This window comes from Vanessa cardui, chromosome 22 (genome assembly GCF_905220365.1).
Source record: "Vanessa cardui chromosome 22, ilVanCard2.1, whole genome shotgun sequence".
NCBI lineage: Eukaryota > Metazoa > Arthropoda > Insecta > Lepidoptera > Nymphalidae > Vanessa > Vanessa cardui.
The window spans coordinates 5280430-5302016 of NC_061144.1; the positions used below are offsets into that span (position 1 = coordinate 5280430).

At 31.7% G+C, this 21587-nt stretch overlaps 1 protein-coding gene across 1 annotated transcript; it reads right to left on the bottom strand.

Annotated features, from left to right (window-relative positions):
* Positions 1-1754: 1754 nt before the first annotated feature.
* On the bottom strand, positions 1755-18579 carry LOC124539191. Its single transcript, XM_047116490.1, has 8 exons — positions 17685-18579; positions 17109-17331; positions 16032-16251; positions 15182-15453; positions 11460-12346; positions 7771-7993; positions 6087-6306; positions 1755-2510 (listed from the first exon to the last, which is right to left on the bottom strand). Exons 1-8 carry the CDS (start codon positions 18513-18515, stop codon positions 2222-2224), a joined length of 3165 nt encoding a protein of 1054 aa, XP_046972446.1. The 5' UTR covers positions 18516-18579; the 3' UTR covers positions 1755-2221.
* Positions 18580-21587: the final 3008 nt, after the last annotated feature.

Here is a 21587-nt window from a genome sequence, read left to right on the forward strand (position 1 = left end):
AACTGATTTCTTTTCGTGCGCTTCCACATCTGAGCGAGTCTTAATTGAACCTATTATTTTGTGTATTGACTTTTTAGTCACATTATTTTCAAAAAAAATAGTACAATAACACAAATATATTTATTTGCGTTTAAATTTTAACAGGAGTACAATATAATAATAATAAATGAGGTGAAGCTCAATACAGTATAATAATACATTCGTAGAAACTATCGAAATATCGATGTCTAACAAAAAAAGAAAAAAAACCACGTAAATATCCTGTATTCATTAAAGTATTTATTTTTAAACATAAAATTTTGATTAGATTTATTGTGCTGTCGAATAAAAGTAACAGTGGTACAGATTCCTCGTCATATTTTTACGCTTATTTATAGCAGAAAATTGTGCCATAATAACAAATTTCCAGTGGCTCTCAAGCCGAATCGAATACTATCTCAATATTTTGATCACGAACCATCGGCTGATATAATTTAGCCGATATTATATTACGTTGCTGGTTTAAATCGAATTTGGATATAAATGTTGTAATGTTTTAAATATGAGCCATGTTTTGTAGACGATAAAAAAGCGTGGAATTAATACCTGTTGATTTCCAGGCAGGATATACTAATTTAAATAATTGTATTAACATGACTTTGTATTTTTTAAACGTTGAAAATGAGTAAATACTGAGTTTCTTACCGGTTCTTCTCGCTAGAATCTACTTTCCGAACTGCTGGTAGCTTCACTTAATTGTTAAATGACGATTCAAAAGTGCTTGTAAAAGCCCACTTGAATAAAGTTTATTTTGATTTATTTTTATCGAACTTTGAACGATTTTTTTGCTGAAATCGGACGATTTCAAAGATTATATAGACTTGTGTACTATGATATTGAGAAGAATCTGAGATAGAAATCTATGCTCTTATATTACTTCCTCGAATGATCACTCTTAATCATCTAATATGCTTTCCGATGCCGGAGAATATATTACAACCACTTTAAAAATCACAAAATCTACGTACGTGTAATGTACTTGGTGGTAGAGCTTTGTGCAAGCCCATCTGGGTAGGTATCATCCACTCATCAGATATTCTAAAGCCAAACAGCAAGACTCAGTATTGTTGTGTTTCAGTTTGAAGGGCGAGTGAGCCAGTGTAATAAAAGGCACAAAGGACATATCATTCTAGTTCCCAAGATAGGTGGTGTATTGTTGATGTAAGTTTTTTTTAATATTTCTTACTGTGCTATTGTTTATGGGTGTTAGTGAACAGTCATCAAGTGGCCCATTTGATTGTCCGCTTACCTATATCATAAAAAGACTGATAATGACCTTGAGGGTACCTTCATAATGCATTCGTACATAGTACTATAACATAATCAAGTAACCCTTCTACCAAACGACAACATATCGTGCATTATACGGATGGCGGTTTTGGAAATTGATGAAGTGTTAGACGATCTGTTCGTCTGATTGTCATAAAAACTTACTTTTAGTGAGTGAGCCAGTGTATCTACAGGTACAAGTTGGTGGCGCATTGACGATGTAAGGAATAGTTAATATTTCTTACAGCGTCCTTGTCTATGGGTAACGGTGATAATTTACCATCAGGTGGCCCATATGCTCGTCTGCAAACCTGTTACATAAAAAAAAAACTTTGTATATATCTTTTATACCTTTGAAAACTTAATCGCATGATGTTATTTGTAATAAAGTGTTTCTTTATTAATAAAAACTAGTGTAGTATTCAATCATTTCTTTTATTTTAGTCTTATCACGTGATTTATCAACAAAAACTTTTAGGTTTTTTGAAGACTCATCCTTATGATATTCGCTTCTTTCTATCGTCAGACAAACAAAGGAGCATCATTTTGTATAATATAATCCAAATAAGAAGACAAAGTAACAATCAATTACATTGACATTTGGATGTACTTGGCCGCTCTGTGATGAGCGTATTGAATACATTTTTTCGGCTATATGTAATAATTAGTAATGATGATTGTAAATTTAGGTTTTCGAGATTATTTTCATTACTTATAACATAAAAAATATGTTTAACCTACTGTATCCACATTAATACATATATTTTAATTGAAATATTTTATTCCTATAACAAAATATTAACAAAAAAACGAATGCTCTATTCTAATTAAATTCAGCATAATCACAGTAATGATTTTTTAAACATAAATCACGAGTTATTCAAAAATAATTAAATACAAAAAAAATTAAGATCTATGAAACTTTTTGCTTAACATCAATCTTAAAGTATTTCGTTAAAAAATTCCATAGCATAGAAATAAATAGAGTTATGATAATTAAAATAAAAATTAATGTTGATAATACGATTAAAACTAATTCCAGTTCCAAATAGTCGGCCCACGATATATTTGCACCAGCTGCTCGTAAATGCTTAGCACCTCCATGACGTAACAAGTGTTCCGTCCACCAGACGACTCGCTCCAACGGCGACTGGGGCTGATCATTTATAAGGGTACGCAATTTTACGACATTCTCACGATACCTGTAAAATAAATAAATCTTAGACATAGTCGATTATATACGACCTTCGTAGTCGAGTAGTATGTACACCGGTTTTAATGGATACGCCACTCCGATATCACGAGTTCGATTCCCGGTCAATCGATGTTGAAAAAGTTCATTAACTTCATATGTCTTGGTTCTGGGTGTTTGTGGTATCACGATTACTTCTGATTTTCCATAACACAATGTATGTGATGTTGTCCAATATATATTTATTTGAAAGTATTTATTATTCACCAAGATAACCACGAATAATCATAATAATAAGTTTGTGTAGTAGGATTGACACAGCTATTCTTAATCAAATCAATTGAAAAAAATAGAGGTCGTTTAAAAATAACATTGATAAATACGGCATACTCAATACCAGATTATATTATTAATATAAGCGAAGATTTTGAAATTTATTCAGTTTCAGGCAGGATGTATGAAAAATAATTACTTTCACTGACATAGTCTGTAATTGTATTGGTGGTACTGGAAATAGAGAGTTTCTTGGTGGTTCTTCTTAGAAAAATCTTATGATGTAGATTCGAATCTTTCAAATCAAATCAAATCAAATCAATTTTATTCAAGTAAACTTCACAATGAAGCGTTTTTGAATCGTCAATAATCAAATACTACCACCGTTTCGGAAAGCAGCTTCTAGCGAGAAGAAACGGCAAGAAACTCGCTAGTTGCTCTTTTCAAATAAACACATTTACAATGCCGTTATTGACAGTAATTAGCGTCCTATCATGGAACCCGAGCCTAACTCCAGGCGTTTCTTTCTAAAAAGTACTCTTTTAATGAATAGTATGATTTATTTATTAATTTAGTCTTAATAATATTTTTAAATTTTGAAAATGGTAAATTGATTATGTTTTCCGGTATCTTATTATATATGCGTATACCATTGCCCAAAAACGTTCTATTTACCGTATGCAAACGGAAACTGGGGGTTACAAGTTTATTCTTATTTCTTGTATTAATAGTATGTACATCAGCATTGATAGAATAATTTTTAATATTCTTTTGTATAAAGATTATATTATCATAAATATATTGTGAAACAGCCGTTAATACACCTATTTCTTTAAATTTTTCGCGTAATGATGTCCTGGAGCTAATATTGTAAATAGATCGGATAGCTCTTTTCTGTAGAATAAAAACAACTTCAATCTCTGCTGCATTACCCCATAACAACATTCCATATGACATAATACTGTGAAAATTACTAAAATAAACTAGTCTAGCAGTACTTATGTCCGTAAGTTTTCTAATTATTTTTATTGCATAAATGGCACTACTTAGTTTTCTTGCCAGGGCATACAAATGGGTGCCCCACTGCAGTTTGGAGTCAAGGGTTATCCCTAAAAAGACCGTCGACTCAACAAACTCAAGCCTTTCATTTTTCAAAGTTATTGCAGCAGGATTTGATTTGACATTTGGCAAGGAAAACAAAACACATTTAGTCTTTTTAGCATTTAGTACTAAATTATTTATGTCAAACCAACCAAGAACCCGCGACAGAGCACTGCTTACAACGTCATAGTTGTTTATTTTTCTATCAAGTTTAAAAATGAGGGATGTATCATCTGCAAACAGTACAATATCGCAAGTATTTTTTACGAAATAAGGTAAATCATTTATATATATTAAGAACAAGAGAGGTCCCAAAATTGAACCCTGTGGTACACCCATTTGCGCCACAGCGCCATTTGATTTTGCACCATTAACCACAACCTTCAAAACTCTTTCACTAAGGTAGGAGGAAATTAATTTCAATGCAGGGCCCCTGATACCATAATATTTAAGCTTTTCTAGGAGAATATCATGCCTAACGCAATCGAAAGCTTTTGATAAATCACAAAAAACTCCAATAGCGTTTTGTGACTTTTCCCACGCATCATAAATGTGCTTAACAAATGCTACACCCGCATCAGCAGTCGAGCGACCCTTAGTAAAACCAAACTGTTGAGAATGCAATAGCTTATTCGAGTTAAAGTATAATAGCAATTGATTAAGCATGACTTTCTCAAAAATTTTACTTAATACTGGCAAAATAGAGATCGGTCTGTAATTGTTTGGATCATTTTTATCACCGGACTTAAATAATGGGATTACTTTACTTAATTTCAACATATCAGGAAAAATACCAGATTGTACGCATTTATTAAAGATTATAGCTAAATAAGGAGCCAAGTCAACAATTACATTGTTAATAATTGTGACTGATAAATCCCAAAGATCACAGGTTTTTTTCAGATTTAATGTTTTAAATATTTTTATTATTTCGTACGGAGTTATATTCTCAAAAGAAAATTCTAACTCATTCTGGGGAACATAACATTTGAGTAGGTCTAAAGCGTCATTAGGAGACGCATTAAGTCCTTTAGTAATATTCAGAGGAATATTAGAGAAATATTCTTCGAATTCATTGGCCACATCTAGATCTTTGCCTACAATTTTGCCTTTTATACTAAGGGATAACTGCCCTGCATCAAACTTCAACCTACCTGTTTCCGAACTTATAATATCCCAAGTAGTTTTCATTTTATTATTAGATTTTAAGATTTTATTTTTAATATGCAACGAACGACGAACTTTATACTCATATATTTGGACCTTCTTCAAACAATAACCCATATTTCAAAAATATAATTAAATTTAAATATAAGGAAAGTTTAAATTTACATCAAAGCGAATAACGTATTCTAAAAGTTATATTGAAAATCTTGACTCCGACATTGGTTTATGTCAATTAAGCCGAGCGACTGCGGTGACGATGTCTTTGATACGAATCAACAATTCAGTATCAAACGACCGTAACGTCGTTTATATTAGAATCTTTGAAGAATTCTCATCAGCACAAAGATTTTTATACAATGAATTATTCGACAAAAGATTTAAATATGAATAAATTTTTCTTTTTTAATCTTAAAGATTTTATCATTACGGTAGAAACGTATATGTTTTATACAGATGATAAATGATGATAAGCGTGGAGTTGATACGTGTTGATTTCCAGGCAGGATATATTACATACATACTTAATTGTATTTAACGAAAATATTTTTGAATGTTGAAAAAGATAACTAAGGATTTTTTTTGCCTTTTTTTCTAGGTAGAATCAAGTTTCGGAACCCGCGTTAACTACACTTAATAACACAAAAGTGCTTGTGAATAAGGTATATTTTGATTTTGATAATAAACTGACGGAAACCTTGTTGAGAGTTTTTTTAAATTAAAAAGATATATATTACTTATTTGGTGGTAGGGCTTTGTGCAAGCCCGTCTGGGTAGGTACCACCCACTCATCAGTTATTCTACCGCCAAATAACAGAACTCAGTATTGTTGTGTTCCGGTCTGAAGGATGAGTGAGCCAGTGTAACTACAGGCACAAGGGACATATCATCTTAGTTCCCAAGGTTGGTGGCACTTTGACGATGTAAGGAATAGTTAATATTTCTTACAGCGTCATTGTCTATGGGCGATGGTGACCAATTACCATCAGGTGGCCCATATGCTCGTCCGCCAACCTATACGATAAAAAAATATATAATTAAAATTTACCTTTTGTCTCCCGCAACGGTAACAATGGCATTTCTGAACACCTCTTCGGTTAGAGATGTGAAATCAAGCTGGACTCCAATTCCAAAACGAAGGTATTTCTGTACATTATACCATTGATCTGCTAGCATTGGTATACCTATGAGAGGTACCCCAGCATTTATAGCTTCATCTGTAGACTGCAGACCGCCTTGAGTTATGAATAACTTTACATTTGGGTGTTCTGAAATTATATCAATGAAAGAAAATACGGTCAAATAGATATACATTATACGACATAAAAATCTTAACCGATGATTTCGGGTTCAAATCCAGGTAAGCACCACTATATATATATGTACTAAATTTGTAATTATAATTCATCTCGTACTCGGTGGTGAAGGAAAACATCGTAAGGAAACCTGCATGTGTCTAATTTCATCGAAATTCTGCCACATGTGCATTCCACGAACTTGCGTGTGGAATATATTCCAAAACCTCTCCATAATGGAAGAGGAGGCATTAGGAAATTTAAAGACTGTTACTATACGACATAAACATACTCTTTGTACGGATTTATTTTTACACTCATAATGATTATGAAATTATTTGTATATTTATTTATAACTTTCCGTTTTATGTCCATTGCAGTTTTCTTAAACTAAATTAGTAGTGAGTATACTAGTTACACGGTGATGTATCAAATCATTTGAATTTCGAACTAAAATATTTCCTTAATGATCATTCACAAGTTCATTGTGCAGATAATAAAAGAAACATAAATTGCTTTATGTTTTTACGTCTTTGTAAACAGGTTTAAAAATATAAAGCTTGTATTCATACGAAAAAATAATAATCTTGAGAGATGTTATTTGAACCGACTGAGATTTAAATAATTACGCCGATTATACAAATAGATGCAAAAGATAAATGTATCCTAAAGAATGCAAATGGGTCTAATCGTGTACTCATAACTATAATTCGTGTGAATCATGATGTACATATGTAGTTGTGTATTTATATCTATAGATGTATGCCTGTTTTTACAAGTTTTTATTTATCTTATAATGTTTACTTTGTTCAAATCATATGCATTGAAATATATACTATATTTATTTAGTACCAATTATGCGTTTTGATATATAAATAAATATTAGACAACATCACATACATTACTCTGATCCCAATACAAGTAGCTAAAGTACTTGTGATATGGAAATCAGAAGTAACGATGGTACCGCAAACACCCAGACCCAAAACAACATAGAAAACTAATGAATTTTCTACGTCAACTCGGCCGGGAATCGAGCCCAGGACCTCGGAGTGGCATACCCATGAAAACCGGTGTACACACTACTCGACCACAGAGGTCATCTATGATTCGTTACAGACGAAGTAATTCCTTAACGATTAGCAACATAGATAACGTATTGTGAAATCGCTGGTTTGAAGGTTAAGGTTACTCACACACTCACACACATGCACGAAGAACGTCTAAGTTGTCAAGGCTCAAAGGCATAAATAATTCTTGATATTTTCTTAAACGCCAAAAAGCTTATCACAAGGTGGCTCATTTGATCATTTATATCGGGTTAGGTTAGATTGGAATCTACTTTCCTTGGTGCAGGTGCATTCACAGACTGTGCTTAATTGTCTTTGATTAATATTCCCAAAAGCAAGACTTGTTGAACTATTAAAATTAACTTACTCAGTAGATCTGTTTGGGGCAGCCACTTGAATATTTTTATATTTTTCGTCTGTCCGGGTAATTCATCCTTATCCCACTTCCACAAAACGTTGTAAGGTAGCTGTGAAAATACCTTTACAAGCATTTGTATTATCGTCGGAGACAACACAGATGGTGTCACATTCGTTCCCAAGCTAAAGTAAATAACTCCTTTTTTTGATGAGTCCAGAAAAGTCTGAAGATCCTGTAAATGAAACTCAAATAAATGAGCGACTCTTTTTTCGTCTCTTTAAGCTTCTCTATTACGTTTACCAGTGAAAATATTATATTTATTTTGCTTATATGGAAGTACAGTAATGTTAAATTTATACTATAGAATATAAAATGTTAGCTGCTATTATTACCGTTAGTTTTAGCTAGTTATTTAGTCAATATTTATTATTATTATAGCCACGTGCCAGTTGAACTCGAGCGAGAAGGGTTCCGTACCATTGAAGGTTTTTTTACTTGGTGGTAGGGCTTTGTGCAAGCCCATCTGGATAGGTACACCCACTCATCAGTTATTCTACCGCCAAATAACAGTACTCAGTATTGTTGTGTTCCGGTTTGAAGGGTACAGGCACAAGGGTAATAACATCTTAGTTCCCAAGGTTGGTGGCACATTAACGATGTAGGGAATAGTTAATATTTCTTACAGCTTCATTTTCTATGGGTGACCACTTAAAAAAAAAGGTAGATAGGTACGTAGTAGGTACACACATTTATAGAGCTAATGATGTCTTTTTTAATATTTAATAAAAAGCTATAAGTATATCTTACATATATTTGTTGTTAAAAGCGGAAATAGAAAGGCATAATTTAATAAATAAAAATTTTAACTAAAAGAAAAACCGACTTGACTCCAAATATAGCAATAATTATAACTACATTATATAATCGTAAATCGACTTTTAAGTAGTCTAATATTTTTCATTTCATTTTACTTAGGAGGACTCTAAAAAATATGTCGAATACGCAATTATTTTATATACTTTTTAGTGTATATTCATTTGTTTTAAAATAGTGTTTTGTTTGAACTCGGTTTTTCTTTTAGTTAAAATTTTTATTTATTTTTTTTATTTTAAGTGAAGCTTGTGAATTTGACTAACTAATTTTTCTTAATATGTATAGATTAAGCGTTCCGTTTATATGAGTCAGAAACTACTTCGAGGACAATTACAAAGGAAACTTGCGAATAAAGCAAAAATAGACTTTCTAAAATGCGACTTTAATACGTCATGCGGCATAAACTACAAGGATCCCTCGAAAGAGCTGTAATCGACCTCAGCAAAAAAACTTTCAAAAAGAGCTAATATATGTCGTACATCATATTAGATTACATCACATACACAAAATTTGATTAAAGATAGTAAGAAATTCTGCCCCATATCGCACCCTAACTGTGAGCCGTTTAGGAGTTCCATCACTACATAGTATAAAACAAAGTCGCTTTCTCTGTCCCTATATCTTTAAATCTACGCAACGGATTTTGATGCGGTTTTTTTTAATAGATAGTTTAATCCCAGGGGAAGATTAGTATATATAATACATGAACAATATAGTAAAGAAACACTGATAATTTTAGAAGTTTGCAATGTGATGTCGTAAATAAACAAATTATGTAGTATATTTAGTATCAGTATTGCACCCGTGCGAAGTCGGGGTGGGTAGCTAGTTGATTATATATATAGATATATTCGACTATGATAGTTACATAAACATAACCACATTACGGAAGGTGACTCAAATATCCAAATAACCTATAAATATAAAAGTTTCGACCGAGTATCGCTAATGTGCTCCTCAGAATTGTTCCGTTCCCTTCCGTTCCGTTATTTTGTCATGGATCCTATGCTCAGAACCTTACCAAACTTTCACCAAACTACCCTTGAAGTATATATTTTATAATAAAAAAAGAATCATCAAAATTGGTTGACGCGATTTTCAGTTATTCATCTATTCGTCGCGCATATACATAATGCAAATTTAAGACTTATGTCGTTTTCATACAGATACCATCATCAGAAAAAAATAAAATTAAAATGGGACCCCACGGGAAGCACTACCTTTCAAACAAAAAAAAATTATCAAAATCGGTCCACCCAGTAAAAAGTTATGAGGTAACAAACAGAAAAAAAAATACAGACGAATTGATAACCTCCTCCTTTTTGAAGTCGGTTGAAAAAATATCAACAGTCTAGGTATCACGGTTCTTAAGATATAGCCTTTTTGTCCCTATGAGTATGAAAGTCTTGAAATGACTATCTTTCACCTCATCACGGCTAAATCGCCGAAGCGATCGTAATAAAATTTGATATCGAGGTAGCATGGGACCTAAATAACGACGTGTTCATGTAAAACGCAAAATAGGAACCAGAATGCGTAAAAGCTTTTAATTTCATAAACTGCACGGCTATCGGGCACTCGCAAAAAAGTCTAAATTTAAGAATGGCTAATATTCTTTAATATATATTTTTGCTTGTGAGGTTAATAACCCAACATCTCTACATTACATCGTTTGGTAAAATTGTAATAATAATATTTTCATTAAGCAGTAAACTAAAAAATATTTTTAAGTTTGTTGACCTGGAAAAAAGTTTTATACGTAAAATTGATGTCAGGTAATAATAGACTTCGACGTCATTTGTCTTTATACTGAGCACTTTGTTAGAACTCGTCTACTATCCTATTTAACATATCCATAAAAAAAATGTTCAGTTACGCGAGCACTGTGATGATCATCCTCTCTTATCCCAATTATTTGGTGTCGGCACAGAATTTCTCCTTCCTCAATACTTCCTCTTTATTCATCCACGTCCATCCTCAAGATCTTTCTCGCAACATCCTCATTTCTCCACATAACATGCCCATACCATGACGGAAGCTTTGGGTTTGAACCCGCAATCATCGGTTAAGATGCACGCGTTCTAACCACTGGACCATCTCGACTCACTACATTCCCACACATTCCTCTCAAACAGAATATTCAGAATTTTTGAGCACTGTGAATATGTTCCATAATTATTATATATTAATATATAATATTTGTTTTTTCTTATCTTGTAAATACGGAACTCAGCTGTTGACGCCTCGAATAGACAAATCATTAAATAATAAACAGTACAAAGTACAACAGGTTTTCCAAGCAGCACAATATTCATGATTCCATTTACGTATTTAATATAAATTATATAATAATGTTGTGACATTATAAAATATTAATCATATGTAAATCATTCATTCAATCAATAATCAAATCGTACGTTGGCCAAATTGAATGACATTGAAATAATCTTAAAATAAACTGTGCCAAGAATATCTATTCGTATTGACTAATTGTATATAAATGAAATCGTTAATGAATTCAATTGCAATATAAAAATAATAGCTTAAAAACACGGTTTTATCACTTACTAAAAATTACAAAAAACCCTTTCATTTGATACTTATATCATGGTGGTGAATTTCAAATAGCCTGTTCGCAATATTGGGGCCGCCATATTTGATTTGTAATTATGTTTCTTACCTAGTCATGTCATCCTAATCGAAAACCGGGAAGAGGGTCAAATTAAGATTTCAAGATTTTCCTATAGATACACGTGAAGCGAATAAAAGCGTGTTAATAAAGTTAATTCACTAATATAAACTTATTATACTCGTATATTCGTTACCTGTGGTAATTCTTTAGGTTCAGTCATATGTATACCTCCCATGTAAACAACATTTGTTGGCACTGGTTGATTTTCCACCCAGATTGGGTTGACATTTAAAAAAAGCATATCAACATTATTAGATAAATCGTGTAACGACGGAAAATCAGAACCGAATATTGATTTCAGCATTTCTTCCTGTTCTCGATCCACTTTCCACTGGAAATATTCAAACCACCAATGATTGTATAGCTGTTGCAATTTATCCCATTTAGTTAGATTGTACAGCCTTTGGTGTAATTGTGTTGGATATAATAAGGGGTGTGTACACGCACCGACAGTTCTATAGTTATATTTCAAACCACCAAACGAACTGACTTGTATCACCGGCACTTTGAAGAATTCTGAGTATACCAACGCTGGTTTTGTATAAGCTTCTAGCAGCAACAGATCGTATTTCTTCGTTTTAATAATATCTTGTACTTCTTTTGTTTCTATTTGAGATATTATGAGCTTGAAGAGTATGGTGAATATTTTTGTTATTTGATTATATATGTCTTCTTTTGAACCAACTGATTTACTTGGAAATTCTTCCTTCCATAATTTATAGGATAAATCGTGGACATCTATTTCCGTTAGGTTGTTCGGAGCCTGTCCTGGCGGGTAAGCCGGGTCAGTGGTGACAACAGTGACCTCATGACCCCGTCTTGCTAGTTCGGAGGTCAAAGGTCGAAACACAACTTGGTGACTAATTGAGGGTGTTGGAAACACCGCTAATATTCTTGCAGCACTGATATCTCCAACATTTAATATAAATAAAACACTTAAAAATAGCACGGTCGTCATCTTGTCGGAAATTCCGCGTACCAACTGCTTTATTATATCTGAGTTCGGATATAAAAAGCTAACTAAAATCTCAAGGTAGTATTCTCATTGCTAAATATAAAATGAAGTAAAAAAAAAAATAATCATACATTTAAATTTATTTTAATGTAAGTATTTCTGAATTAGATAGTTACGTTAAGATTATGAACTGTATTTTCTTTGTTTAAAGTTTGATTGTTTATATGTTATCGTTATTATTTTATATTATTAAGTATTGTAATTTATCAGATTTTTATCAACAGTATTATTAGTCTTAACTAATGTACATAACAAGCACATACGTATGCTTGCTATTTATACACAGCATCTTAAGTGGATTTCAATATTATAATCTTCATAAAATGATAACTTAATAAACCTTAAGTCCTGATAACAATTCTATTGTTTTAATATTAAATTACTTAACAAATTATGTGCGACATTTACTTTATAAATATTCTTATGTAAAACACGTCTTACGGACGTACGTCTTCACCGGACGCGAGGCAGTTTGAAATCGTTAATAATGATAATTTTACCTGTAACCCAATAAATATATTTTAAATTAAAAAATCTACAATTGTTTAGTTAGTAATACCTACACAATTTCCCTTTCTGCTTCTATCTTCTAAGCCTTATTGAGTCGGTTGCAATTTTCAATAACAAAAATAACGACAAACGTCTAAGTTATATGTATATACAAAATAGCTGAGCTATAACGATATAAGAAAAAAAAAGTTTCATAAGTCACATCACTAACGATGGCTAATCCTCAGGATACAACTCAAAACAATGTTATAGAAAATTGTGAGTCTTAAAAAGGCCTAAAACAAATCAAAGATCTTCTAAGGTACACTCGTTATACCTTCCTTTATCTATTACAAATTGGATTTTAGGTTATTAGCGATGCTAGTACATTATTAATTATTATATTGATAAATACGATTGTAATCGGTATTATCTTTTAATTACCGAATAAATAATGAAATGTAATTTCTGAGAGATTTCTTTAACTGGATAGGGTTTTGTGGTTAGGTTTGAAAAATGATGCATTTATTTAACAACTATATTAAGTGAAGCCACCAATGGCTCGGAAAGTAAATTCAAAAAAAAAATTAAGTAGTTACTTTTTTCCAATATTTAATAATACGCATTCTTTACTGTGAATGATGAAATGATTTGAATTATTGAAATGGCATATTTGAAAATGTCTGCGGAATTTTACTATAGAAACCGATAACTTGATTAATTTCTGATACGATATAAATATATTACCTTATGTGATTTGAATACGCTATCGTAAGTAGTGACGAGATAATAATGTCTGCTGATAATGTATCATTAACCACAATTATGTTAAATCATCATCACGTAACGCTGCATCATCGTGACGCCCACAATCTTAAGAATATTTAAACTTACGCTAGTAAAGCAATGGATTGCGTTTTGTATCTTAACACGATTACGTTTATCGATATATTTAATTATCATTATCAGTGAAATTCTCTCACATAGATTATAATACATGTTACTAATTTTATATATGTTTATATTTGTTTGTTAATCGCTCTAAAACGGCTGCACAGATTTGTATAAAGTTTGAAATGCACCTTAATTCTTAACTTAAGCAAAAAATACTTAAAAACTTTTATTTTGAATGTTATAGGTTGGCGGACGAGCATATGGGCGACGAGTATAAGTGGTCACCATCACCCATAGACAATGACGCTATAAGAAATATTAACTATTCTTTACATCATCAATGTGCCACCAACCTTGGGAACTATGATGTTATGTCCTTTGTGCCTGTAGTTACACTGGCTCACTCACCCTTCGAACCGGAACACAACAATACTGAGTACTGTTATTTGGAGGAAGAATAACTGAAGAGTGGGTGTTTCCTACCCAGACGAGCTAGCACAAAGGCCTACCACCAAGTAAAATCTGTCATCTCTTTCACATACGGCATCAAACACTAGGCTTATATACGACTTTATATTTTCAGAGTGTTTTTTTATACGAATAAAAACGGGACAGTATAATAATCACATATCATAACAGGATATCGAAATGACCCAGTGACACGTGAATCCATGACGCACATTGATTTCATCTATAATTTGTGTTCATAACCTCATTATTATAATCGTGTTATATCTAATGATTTCAATACTTCCAATCAACTTAATTATAATATGTGCTTTGCCAGCCTTCGCATATATATTTCGGGTAAAAAGACGTAAACAATATCGACATACATACAATATATCTGTTAAATCGTTTTAAGTACTTACAACAAATTAAGAAATCATAATAATAATTTTGTTTCCAACAATCTTCAACATAAAATCTCAAACAGGATGAATCAATAAAATAATATACACAGTTGAGGAATTAGGGTCATTAAGTTAACAGCATTTAAAACAACATTATATTTCAATAAGTGTATTTAAGAATAACAAATACGCTATAACTAGAGAAACATAACTTAATAATCATTATGATATTAAAAATGTAAAAAAATAGGGGATGCCTAAGATTAATGATATCTATAAAATAATGATACCCTAAAATATTTGTTTAGCGATTTAACATTTCTAGGTGAGACCCACTCATCAGATAATCTACCGCCATGTAGTAATATAATTAATATGAATGTTATTGTATTCCAGTTTAAAGAGTGAGTGAGTTATTGTAACTACAGGCACAAGGGACATAACATCTTAGCTTAAAGTTGGTAACGTATTGGTGATAAGGAATCGTTATTATTTCAAACAGCATCAATATCTATTGACGGTGGTGATCACTTACCATCAGGTGGCCCACCACATCATAGTCACACAGTCAGTCACAGTTAGGACAGACGTGATATTAAGAAGTTTTCTTCTTAATAGTAAAACATGCATTGACAAATTTAACTATTTTGTATATAGATATAATAGCTACGATTATGATAAATAAAACAAAAAATACAACTTCAGTCACTAATTCTAATTCATAGTATTGAGTTCTAGAAATATTAGCACCAGCAGCGCGCAGATGCTTAGCTCCGTGACGCAACACGTAATCCGTCCACCACATAGCACGTTCCAGAGCCGTTTCTCTTTCATCATCCATTAGAGTACATAACCTCACTATATTGTCTCGATAGCTGTGAAATTGATACCATAAAAATAATAAGTATATGTGATAAATCTTCGTGCAAGTCACTGGGTACCACTGACTGAGCATATATTCTAACAAAAAGCAGAAATACATATTTTGTTGTTTTTAATTTGAAGGTTAAGTAAAAGTAAGCCTTATCCTTAACACTTTAGTTCCTTTGGTTGGTTTGGTATTGGCGATATAACGAATGGTTAAAATATCTTATGGCACCAATTTCTATGTCCAACAATGATCTCTCACCAGACGACCAATTCGTTTCCTCCACCTACCATAGATGTAAATAAGAGGAAATTCTTGTCTTCTTTTATAATTAATCAATTCAGTTTTCATAGTATCGTCCATTAATATTAAAACTGTGGTCGAAATTCGCAAATTAGTATTGAGATTATGTGGAAAAATATTTACCATTATTTTTAACAGCACTTCATATGGTGTAAAATTGTGTCTGTTATGTGTTGGCACGTCAATTAATTTATTATCACTTTAAAAATGAATATCGCAGTTAATGGTACATTAAACGAATTTCATTAAAACAACCCGTTGCAGAAAGTAAACTGAAGTTACCTTTTGTCACTAATTACATTAACAATCGCGTCGTGCAATATTTCTTCATTCAAATTAGACATTTCGAGATGAACGCCAATTCTGTGATAAACATATTTTTCAGCATTGTACCATTGGTCCACTTGTATTGGTATGCCAACAAGTGGTACTCCAGCTCTTATAGCTTCATCTGTAGAATGCAGTCCAGCTTGATTTATGAATAATTTCATATTTGGATGTTCTGTAACAAAGTGCGAAGTTAAATTGATTTATACATTCAGAAAATATAGTAAATTAAACATTAAAGACAAAGTATATGTTACATAATTATATTTTATTACATTTTTTTAATTTAAATATTCTACGTACTTATTACGATTGTTATAGAACGAGCATTTTTTTGGTAGAATATTGTGTTAAGGGAGGCTATTTTAAATATATCATGATGCTCTAATATTACACATTTACGAGTATACAATAATATCCAGTTACTTATCTACACTAATCACTACATATTATATACATGTCAATATGTTGCTCTTTGACAGCCAAACGGAATTTGTTTTGACGAAAGCTTGAACCTCAAGGAGCATATTATTCGATACAAAAATTATAGATGATAAAAAAGCGTGGAGTTTGAATAAATTGTTGAATTCAAATAATTGTATTTAACTAACATGACTTTGCATTTTTTAAATGTTAAAAAAGAGTAACTACTGAGTTTCTTGGGGGATCTTCTCGGTAGAATCTACTTTCCGAACCGGTAATAGCTTCACTTAATTGTAAAATGACGATTTAAAAGTGCTTGTAAAAGCCTACTTGAATAAAGTTTATTTTGATTTTGATATTTTTTTTTGAAGGATGAAAGACATAGTGGCACATAGTCACTAACTTTTTCAATAATTAAAAAGCCGCCATGAACATAAATAGATATGCATATGCATTAGAATTTAATCACGCAATATCGGAATATCAAGTCAAACATAGACGACAAATTACCAGAACCAAATTTGCATTGTAAATATCTTAATATTATCAATATCATCGTCAATAGTAATCTTTTTACCTATTAACTTTTTTACTATCAAAACAACTTACTTAAAAGATCAGCTTGTGGAAGCCATTTAAATACGTAAATATTTTTTGACTTTCCTGGTAAAACGTCACCGTTCCACTTCCATATCACATCATACGGTAGTTGTGAGAATACTTTTATGAATATTAGAATTTTTTCTAGAGGTATTAATGAGTGATTAATACTTGTCCCTAAACTAAAATAAATTATGCCGTTTTTCGATGTATCCAATATCGTCTGTAGATCCTGTAAAAATGAAAATTGCAAGTTTTAATATATTCTTATTGAAACTGACTGGGTATAAATGTTAAACCAAAAATTTAAGAGTCCAACCTTATCGGTTCATTGTAAGTATATTGAATTGAACGTAATGCAGTCGTACTTGTAGCTGAAAAATGTACGGTCTTAGGATATAACGTCCGATTTAATTTAACGCTGAGTCTGAACTTTATGGTTTAGCAATCCTATCTGGAAAACTTTGTAATGTTAGATTGGTTTTTATTTTCTTATAGATTTTTAATCAATTCACTTGTCTTGTTATATTACGTCATTACAACGACCAGACATTGAAACAAACTAGAATTATAAAAGCGGAATACCTTAGGTAATATTTTCGGTGGCTTCATATCTATACCTCGTATGTAAATGACATTGGGGGGTACGGGTTGATTGTTCAACCAAACAGGATGAGTATTTAAAAAAAGCATATGAATGTTATCACACAATTCATTCAACGATGGAAAGTCTGATCCATATTTACTTTGTAACGCTTTATCATCGTCCTCGTTTGCTTCATCGAAGATATTTTGGAGTCGCCAGTATCTTAAAGCCATTTGAATTTTCTCCCATTTCGTCAAATTATAATATCTCTGTTGCACTATTGAGGGATACAAGAAAGGATGCTCAACGGCACCGATTGCTTTATAATTATGACTTAAACCACTGAAAGAACTTATCTGTATTACTGGCACTTTAAAGAAATGTGAATAAATCAATGCTGGTTTGACAAAAGCTTCTATAAACAGTAAATCGAATTCGCCTTTCTTCTCTCTGATAAGATGTTGAACTCTGCTCGTGTCTATTTGAGCTATTACGAGTTTTAAAAGTATTTTGATTGTTGTTCTCACTTGTGAAAGTATATCAACTGTATTTTCATTAGGCGCTTTTGCGAATTCGTCTTTCCACACTTTATATGATACATCGTGAACGTCTATTTCTGTTAGGTTATCTGGCGTTTGGCCCGGTGGGTACTGAGGATCTGTGGTGATAACTGTTACTTCATGACCCCGTCTTACCAGCTCATTTATCAAAGGTCTAAATACCAAATGATGGCTTATCGATGGTGTAGGAAACACTGCTAGTATTCTTGCGCATACAGTAAATTTTATGCTAAAGCATAGTAAAAATATGAAATAATTAATTTTCACCATTTTAATTACGACCAGATAACAATTGCAACTGATTCCTTTCTTCTTCGAAACAATCACAAGACATTCTTTATTTATCTTAAAACTTCATTAGATAGCGGTTATTTATATGTTGATAACATATAAATATTAACATTAAATAACACTGTTTAGAAAGATTTATCTAAATCTTCAATTTCTTTCCGCTTTGCAGGGCATTAGTCGCAGCAAAATGAAACATTTTAATTATTATTATGTAATTAATTTTTGATCATTAACAATGTACATATTATAAAGGACAAAAATTAAGAAACATGCAAGTTCTAATTAAATTCTTAAAAGTTATATAATATTTGTCATCTATATCATCTTCTTCGCTGATGATCTCGATAGGCTGCCGATTGTTCATGGCACCCACGAACTTATTTGTCAAGATCACATCTTCTTTTTGTTGAATCCGGAAACAGATATGAATCATGAGAATGTTATCGTTGGTGTAATCTCGATGTTATGTTGATTTTATTTTATTACTTTAAATTTCAAACTTTAAATTTTGTACTCTGTAGACGTTTCCATCGTACCGACACGTCCTATTTTATCCGGTTCTATCAAATATTTATGCCATTACATTTCCAACGTTGTCCATTCTTGCGAACATACGTCAAAGCACTCTGAGCATATTCATGCATATGCCTTGGACTTCCACTGCACGAAGATGGAAGTATTACTCTTGGTCCAATTATATTCCGGAAGCTACTTTATCGTTCGATATTGTATCTCGTAAATGAATATTCTCTTCGGTTCGAAGTTCAAAGTTCTTCAGAATATAGTTAGTTGTTTATTATCTCTAATCATTATACGATACGCATAAAAATCTATACAACTAACTTTTTTTGATTTCACAAAGACTGTCATTAGATTAGTTTGTTATAGTCTGAGATAATACTCATCTTCTGGTCTCAGAAATATAATTGGATAATCGTAATAATCGTCATACGATCGTTTTGTTTCAGTGACATCTTGCTTGGTTTTGCCTCGCTTAATGATAACAATATTTCGTTTTGTAATATCTGTACCGACAATTACAGCAGCAACTTCATTGTAGCATTAAAGCGCCTTTCGTTCTCATTCAATGGCGTTTTATCTAGTTGAGTAATGTCTTTAAAATCATTTGTTATTTCACCTTCTATAATAGTTCTAAAATCTATAACTAGTAATTATTTTGATAAAACATTATCCTTGATTTAGCAATGATTTCGAGTTGTGGTACATGGTATCTGCATCATCGATCAATCTCCTTTTATACGTTATTCATGAAATAAATTTGTAGAAACTGACGATTTTCTTTAGATACTGAAAGTCTACTGTATTTGTATGAGTAAATCACTGGTTATTTGACTAACATTTTAAATTAAAGAATTATTGTTAAAGTCATCATTAGTAAGTTTTGAGTATATTTACCAGTCATGATTGTTGTTCACTTTTTTATTAACAAAATAGCTAATCACTTCCTCCCGTATATACAATTCATAAATATCTTATCTTAAAGAGATAATTTTAATTGTTATTATTTTGATTATTGACAAATGACAAAAATAAAGTTAGTTGATTTACTTTTTGAATATATAATTTCTTTTCTTCTTTATTTTTTTTTTAATTGACGGTTGATCAGTTTAGAAGTTGATTCATAGAATCTGAATTATAATAATAATCAGTTTCTCCATGAAAAATATAATTGTACATATTAATTTTCATGACAATTAGTTGAACGATGTAGAAGTCAATTTAACGCAGCGCCTGGTGGCAAGTAACGTCAATGGGGATAGCCTACAAACCTTCTCAGTGAAAAAATACACATGGATGCCAATTTTCATAATGATCGATCAAATAGTTACTGATTCTATAGATATCATACATATAAACGTTCTTACTGTAAACCGGTTTTTATAAAGATCGGATCAACCATTCTTGAGTTATAGCGGGACGAATAGACAGATAGACAGATAGATTAAGATTTATAATGAAATTCGACAAAAAAAAACTTGAGTGTACAGACAGACTAAAGGTTTATATAGTAGTATAGATATAGAGTACAGATATATATCTTATCTATGCTTTAAAATTTTGGTGCGTAGTGCGTTCGTGTGCACCGGAACCATACAGGCATAAAATATGCTTGCTTTTGTTTTGTTCCTTTTTAAGGTATAACATTTGTAATATTTTTCACCTCTTAACATCTGAGCCAATATTCCATTAAAATTATTTCACAATGTCGAATCATCTATCGTTATCGTAGATATCGTCCATCTGCCCTCGCATTTAGATGTTGGTTGTCAGGTGTGGTATAAAAAAAGCAGCCTTTGTCCTTTCTTCTAATTTGAACATGCCTCATAACATAATAACTCTAATTCGGTCGTTTCGCCATGAAGGAACAACATATATGAACCATAGATTCATATACACATATATGAATATTGAAGTTATCAACATATGTATTTGACATGTTTTGACTGAAGCGCAAATAATACTTGTATACTTGAAACTTTGAATACAGTTGTATTAATATAGTAAACATTTTCTTATATCTATGAAATCTATTCAAAATGTAATTATTTGGAAACATCAATAGTTAATTTGTAGAGATCATATAAAATAACTTCCAGGCAACTAATATATCGCAGGGAGCAATCTAAGCGGATATGAAATTATTTTCTCGGAACTTGCAGATACGAGATGTTGTACAAAGAAATATGATCAACATCTTTCTAGTACCGACGGGGAATACCGTATCGATTACGATAACTCTTCTAAAGCGATAGTTAATTTAAATAAAATAATCCGTTTTTCCTCAGTTCTAAATTGTTTATATGCAATAAGACAATATTTTATCCAAGAAATTATTCAAATATTCAAACTTGGTGGTAGGGACTCATCAGATATTCCACCGCTACCAAACAACAATACTTATTATTGTTGTGTTCCAGTTTGAAGGGTGAGTGAGCCAGTAAGAACAAGCACAAGGGATATAACATCTTAGTTCCCATATTTGGAGGCACATTTGCGATGGAAGAAATGTTTTTTTCAAAGTCATTGTCT

Bases quoted from the DNA above. Each gene is read 5' to 3' on its own strand.
- LOC124539191 (XM_047116490.1), bottom strand. From the start codon at position 18,515: ATGGTGAAAATTAATTATTTCATATTTTTACTATGCTTTAGCATAAAA. The intron at 17,332-17,684 runs GTATTCCGCTTT...TCATTTTTACAG, and splicing joins CACCGAAAATATTACCTAAG to GATCTACAGACGATATTGGA. The intron at 16,252-17,108 runs GTAAGTTGTTTT...ACTTTGTTACAG, and splicing joins TCCACAAGCTGATCTTTTAA to AACATCCAAATATGAAATTA.